Source organism: Aplysia californica, unplaced genomic scaffold, assembly GCF_000002075.1.
Source record: "Aplysia californica isolate F4 #8 unplaced genomic scaffold, AplCal3.0 scaffold00050, whole genome shotgun sequence".
Taxonomy (NCBI): domain Eukaryota; kingdom Metazoa; phylum Mollusca; class Gastropoda; order Aplysiida; family Aplysiidae; genus Aplysia; species Aplysia californica.
This window is the reverse complement of record NW_004797320.1, coordinates 1494562-1500804: the sequence shown is the minus strand read 5'-3', so window position 1 is coordinate 1500804 and position 6243 is coordinate 1494562. Positions and strand designations below refer to the sequence as shown.

The 6243-nt window shown below is 37.4% G+C and overlaps 1 protein-coding gene across 1 annotated transcript in view; it reads left to right on the top strand.

Annotated features, from left to right (window-relative positions):
- The window catches only part of LOC106011069 (estradiol 17-beta-dehydrogenase 8-like), a 45140-nt gene that overhangs the window by 22002 nt on the left and 16895 nt on the right, over window positions 1-6243 (top strand). Inside the window, exons 2-3 of the mRNA XM_013079399.2 lie at window positions 1027-1067; window positions 6125-6194. Coding sequence (XP_012934853.1) covers window positions 1027-1067; window positions 6125-6194 — 111 coding nt within the window. The remainder of the gene's footprint in view (window positions 1-1026; window positions 1068-6124; window positions 6195-6243) is intronic.

Sequence of the window (6243 nt, the reverse complement as noted above, 5' to 3'; positions counted from 1 at the left end):
CACACACACGCACGCGCGCACAATAATACACACATACACACACACCAACAAACATAACCAATTAATGTACATGCACACGCAGGCACGCACTGTGTGTTGACGTTATATCGGAATGTCACTAAATTATTCCACTGATTTGTACGTAACTGGTCAAGGGCAGGGACTAAAGATTAATGAAGATAGTCATGAGCACTTGTTTGTGAAGGCTAACTTCAGAAGAAAATGAACTATCAATAGCCTGATAAGTTCCATCTGAAAAATGTGCCAACGTTTAAAAAATACCCAATTTATCGCCTACAAGGCCTTCGATTTTTTCACTTTGACGTTTTCCAATCTTTTTTGGGGTGGGCGTTTTTCTCAAAAAGTACTTTTTCACTATGGTGACAACGAGGGGGAAATCATTTTTCTGAAACTACCAGAGCTACATGTTTGAAATTTGGCACACATGCTGTATCAAAGGTTCTGTGATCGTAGGCAGGGATTTTGTGAAAGAGTGATTACTTTTTTAAATGTTCCTGATTTTTTCACATCGTACTATTTTTACGGTGCTGGTCCAGTAATATATCTATATTTTTGTTGTTTTTAACAATAGGAAAAAAATCAAAGTCTACGATCACAGATAATTTGTTTGTTAATATGTGTGTAAATTTGAGGTTTGAATTTTAATATTTTCTGTGGAAAACGATTTCCCCTGCAACATGGCCAAAAATCCAAGATGGCCGTCATAGAAACCCAACTTTTGCATAAAACTCGACAAATTCCGTCATGATTCTTCTAATTAGTCTATAATTAGCCTTTATCACCTTTAAAAATTGAAAGAAAGTCAAACCCCTAGAAAATTCCTCGTACCGTGTACATAACCCCTTAAGTCAAGGAGAGTTTTTTTTATAACGAAACAGATTATACACCAATGAAATCAAACTTCTCTTATAAGTAGGGCAATGCCCACTTTTGGCGTTGGTCAAGATTTCTGGGAACCCCATTGATTTATTATATATTATTATTATGCTTTACAATTTGTTTCAGGCAACATCATCAATATCTCCAGTATTCTAAGCACAATGGTTGTAAGTATAACTTTATTACGACGTAGAGGACTTAATTATGTCAGCAGACGAAACTTTTCGAACCACGTTAGAAACATAAATTTGCACATTTTATTGTACTGGGTTAGCACGTTGGTTGACAGTGTTTTTACGTTTCAGATGAAGAAAATAAAGTATTCAAACAACTGTACTATGTATAACAAAAGTATGTTTAATTCCAAAGTGCCTCAAAACAGTGCATCTTACTGCATCGTCAAATGCCATGTTTTCTTTAAGTACCTCTTCTTTGTTTGACCTATGTATGGTTAGGCTCTTTGTCGTTTCATGCAAAAAACATTAGCTCGATTCCTGTAATACGGGGTGCCCACTACGGATGGGATCGGCCGATCAGCCCGATCGCCCGACTCGATCGCCTCAAAAACAAACGTGTTTGTTTTCAGTTTCAGGCGATCGAGTCGGGCGATCGCCCTCGATCGGCCGATCCCGTCCGTAGTGGGCACCCCGTATAAGAGGAGAATTTTTATCGAGTATCTCCGTCGGTCTAATTGTATGTTCTCCTCCCTGGTTCTTCCTGTCAGACAGGGTCGAAGCAGCCTTACATTACACTGGAATTTTCTTTAAGCTTAAAACCAATAGATACTTACACTAATTTGAGGATTCTGAATTCGAAAACGATGGGGGGTTTTCTGTTAAGATCTAGTTAAAGATCGATTAACGAGGATTATTGATATTTTGGCACATTTTCTAAGCTGTGAGATACATCAGTTTCATCTGTTCATTGTGACCAATTAGTTTTCATTCAGCAAGCCAGTGTTTCAGAGCCAGAAACAGCTTATTTCACTCTATATTAAGAGTCACTTTGCATCGTCATTGTGTAAACAACACTGCCAATAATATGTTTATTTTTGCGTCGAAATACCTCTACTTTGCAAAGGAGAAAACAGCTAAAAACGTCTATCGCCTTTATCTAAGATGCAAAGCTGGTACCACACACTTTCGACAGTGTTTGCAAAAGAAAAATATATCAATGCCCTTTCCAGTGTCTATGGTTTAACGTGAACCTAACAATCATTTAGATGACTGCTTCTTTTGTATCGTGCAACCAGTTCAGAAAGGACGATAATATAATTTACAAAAATAGAGTATACTGATGTTCCATCCACCCGACACCCTACTGTACCTCACAGCAATGCTTTACCAATCAGTGTTACTCCAGAGAACATTTTTATTTTGAATAGAAAGAAGAAGAAAAAAGATGTCACCGAAGAACAGGCCGGAGCTTCAACATCAGCTGACCCTCATTTTTACGCAAAACTTCTTGTTAGAATATCCCAAATGACCTAACTATAAATGTCACGCTATCAGTTTCGTGTTCAGCATTCCAAAGTGGATGAAAATTAAAAGTAACGTTTGAGCCCAGAAGCAGAAACGTTTTGAAAATTTGTAGAATTTGTAGAAACTACTTGATCTAGTATCCACACCGAGGTCTTCACTGTCGGTGTGGCAACACTTAGTTCGCCGTAACGTATTGTGTAAAAGACACAATTTTGACTTCTTTCAAGAATGGATCTGGGATGGGGACGGGGGCGAAATTAAGGTTTACAATTAGAGTTCTGGGGCATACGAGAGGCTGAATAATTTTTAGTTTGCTTTTCTGTTTTCTGGGGGTTTTTTCGGGTTTTTTTTCTTTTTTCCTATGTCCTGACTAGGTGCAAAGTATTTTTTACTGTTATCGGTATTATCTCTCTATATAATATTTGTGAAAGTTCATCACTTTAGCCACCTAAAACTTCCGAACCACTTCACTTAAAGGGGGGGGGGGCTGGTTTTTAATTAACGGTTTTTGGTCAATCTATGGTATCCGGACTTTTTCCGTATTATGATACTCCAATCACTTGCAAACTAAAAAGTGTTTACTCTTCGTGTTACAATCATCATCTTTCAAATTTTCTGTCCTAGAGCTTTCACTTTGCCTATTATGTAACATAATGTCGTTTTTTTCTCAAAACTTCAATTTTTGGTGGTTTTTTTCTCATCTACTTTTTATAAAATTTTCTTTTTGATTCCAATGAACTTTTCAGGGCTTTTTATTCATACCATTACCTAACTTCATACTGGTGGAAAATAAAATCGATGCTTTCATGAGTGAGTTACATGGATGAACATGTAATCGAATTCAGGTCAGTTATCCATCTTTAACTTTTTTCCTATTCAAGAGGGAATCCTGTGAGCGATGGCAAGCGCTGCGCCGTTACACCACGAACACTGGTCAAAGCTTTTGGATATCATCCAAAACAATAGATGCCAAATAATAAGCAATTTGCCCCCAACTTAAATTTAAAGAAAAAGACTGAGGCGGGCCTTTGTGTCGCCTTAAGAATTGCAAGTTTAAAACTCTGTGACACGTAGTGTTTAGCAAATTGTATACAAAGAACGATTCGGACACTATCAAACTGAAAAAATACCCGACCGAAAGAAAAAAAATCTCGAGCTTTTGGTGCAATACTTCTCGCAAAAAGTGGAATCAGAACCCCGTCATTCTTAGGGCACGCTTTGTAGGAATCATTGTGGGTTGTTTTTTTAAGGAACATAATGCTGAGCCTATAACGCTCACACTACATATTTTTTAGAGAGGGACCTATGGTAGGTCAAGCGTTGTCAGGAAGTGAGACTGGAAAGAAAGTAACTTTTAGTAAATTTTGAACACATGTAAAGTGCCTAGAGTCAAAACAGTAGTAGTAGATGTAGTAGTAGTAGTAGTAGTAGTAGTAGTAGTAGTAGTAGTAGTAGTAGTAGTAATCAGGGGCGAAGGCTGACTTGTTTGACAGGGTAATCAAAGTGAAATGGGACCAGATAGGGCCTGGAGATATCACACTCACACAAGTCACAAGAATCTTACTGGCACTGGAGGCGGCAACTCAGAGTTGTGAATGAAAACAAATCCTGAATTCATGTTGTATGCTTGTTCAACCGCTAAAATAATCGGGAAAGTGTTTCATTAAATATTTATTCTAACTAACCCTAAATTTAACATTAGATTTGAACACACGAACACCAAGGAAAGAAGCACAGATGTCAGCAATACAATGGCATGTTATACCAGACAGCCGAAACACTTTGGTAGAGCACGCCAACTATCAATTTTTTATTTCACATTTGGCTGTTTTTTGTCTAGCTTTTCGCGGCCAGGAGCCGCTGTCATAATCGAGGTCACGATCTGATTATAGGACGTTAAAAAGTCGAGGAAAAAAACAAGCACTAGCAGTGTAGTAGCAGGAGTCAAAGGATTATTAGGAGTTAGTTCCCCTCACATCTGTGAGGTAGACTCGACCAGTGTAATAGTTCGCTTAGATAATCAACGCGTCTTTGTGCTTATAACTGTGGCCCGAAAGTGTGAACAAGGTATATGCGACAATGAAACAGTTCTGACTGCTATGCACATGTTCCCTTCAAATCCATTGATTGACTCTTCCAGCCTCACTTTAAGCTTACATAATCAAAGCTTGTGACTGCTTATGGAGAGGCCCGATAGGGGCGAACATGCTATTTCTGTGGCAATGAAACGGTTTTGAAGGTTAGGCATAGTCTATTGTTCATTGGTGATTATGAACGTCTTTTTACATTTAATTTATGAGGTTTACGTCTATGGGTGAATTTGACTGCAACAGTGTTTCAAAATTAGGAAGGGAAGCAGTGATTATTTGATTATATAGACGCTTCGCCTCTGGTAGTAGTGGTAGTAGTAGTGGTAGTAGTAGTGGTAGTAGTAGTAGTAGTAGTAGTAGTAGTAGTAGTAGTAGTAGTAGTAGTAGTAGATTACATTTATATAGTGCTCTATCCCATACTAGTACATGTATAAACTCTGAGCCCTTTACACCAATCACATAATTATTCACACTAGAAAAAATATTTCACAGAAACAAGAAAAACCAGTACAACCACCTAAAGAACTTTCCCAACCATACATTAACTATAGATCTAGATCTATATAAGGAAAGGACAAATATATAAATATATATATATATATATATATATATATATATATATATATATATATATATATATATATATATATATAATCTAAACTTACTGACACACTATATACATATAACTAACAATTAAACAAATGAATCTTGAGCAATCGTTTAAACCTATCAAAATATGTTGTTTCACTGAGATCCTGGGGCAAGGTGTTCCAGATCTAATATTGGGAAAGTCCATCTTGTAAGACGCCAATGTGAACAAGTGAGGTTTCCGTTCACTAGCCGTGCGCAGTGTTTCAACGCCTTTGAAAATCTGGAGTGTACAACCACGAAAGCGGGGTAGAAAATCAATCTGTACATCTATTTTATATGTTGGCAACAATGAAAACAGATGTGCCACTTTCCAATAAAACTTTGACAGCTACAGACTTGAAAGTTTGCAAGTACTAAGTACCTTCAAAAAGATAGATATGTCCCCAAGGCGGAGCCCGAATTTTTATTTATTCATTTCCTGAATTTAGACAAATATATTTGACAAAAAGTTCCCGTCCTTCTTTAGCCTTTGTCATTATTCCACTGAAAAATGAAACAAATCTGCGTACTTGCCCTTCGCAGTGGATGTGCCGAAGTGATATTTCGGGAGGCACATTTATGTTTTGAGATTATAAATCTAGACATTGTAATTTTTTTCATCTCTCAAGATTTATTACTCCATTACAATAGAGTATGAATATGCTAAGTAGGCCAATGGCTTTCAGTTGATGTTAATGCACCGATCATTCCTTTCGTCGAAAGGGGGCCCAGCGAGTGTAAAAATATGAAGGAAAATTATTGTTTGGTTTGAGATTATGATGAAATGTGGAAAGTCTCAACCCTTTTTTTATTCCTTGCTTTTTGCAATGATGATGATGAGGATGATGATAAATTGCTGAGTACAATGTGGAGGATTAATATTAATATTAGTTTACATTTTAGTTTGATACATTAGATCGCCTCAGGTTTTCTACGAGGAAGAGAGTCGTATTCTTGCTTTTTCAACCATCATAATTTTTTTTTCATCGCTCCACTAATTTTGTCCACTGTGGTCGTACTCAGGTCCCAGGGGCGTTCCCTTACAGTTGTGCCAAGGCTGGACTGGACCAGTTCACAAAGTATGCAGCAGCTGGTAAGTATTTTCTGTAATAGCAGCAGCAGCAGCAGCAGCAGCAGCAGCA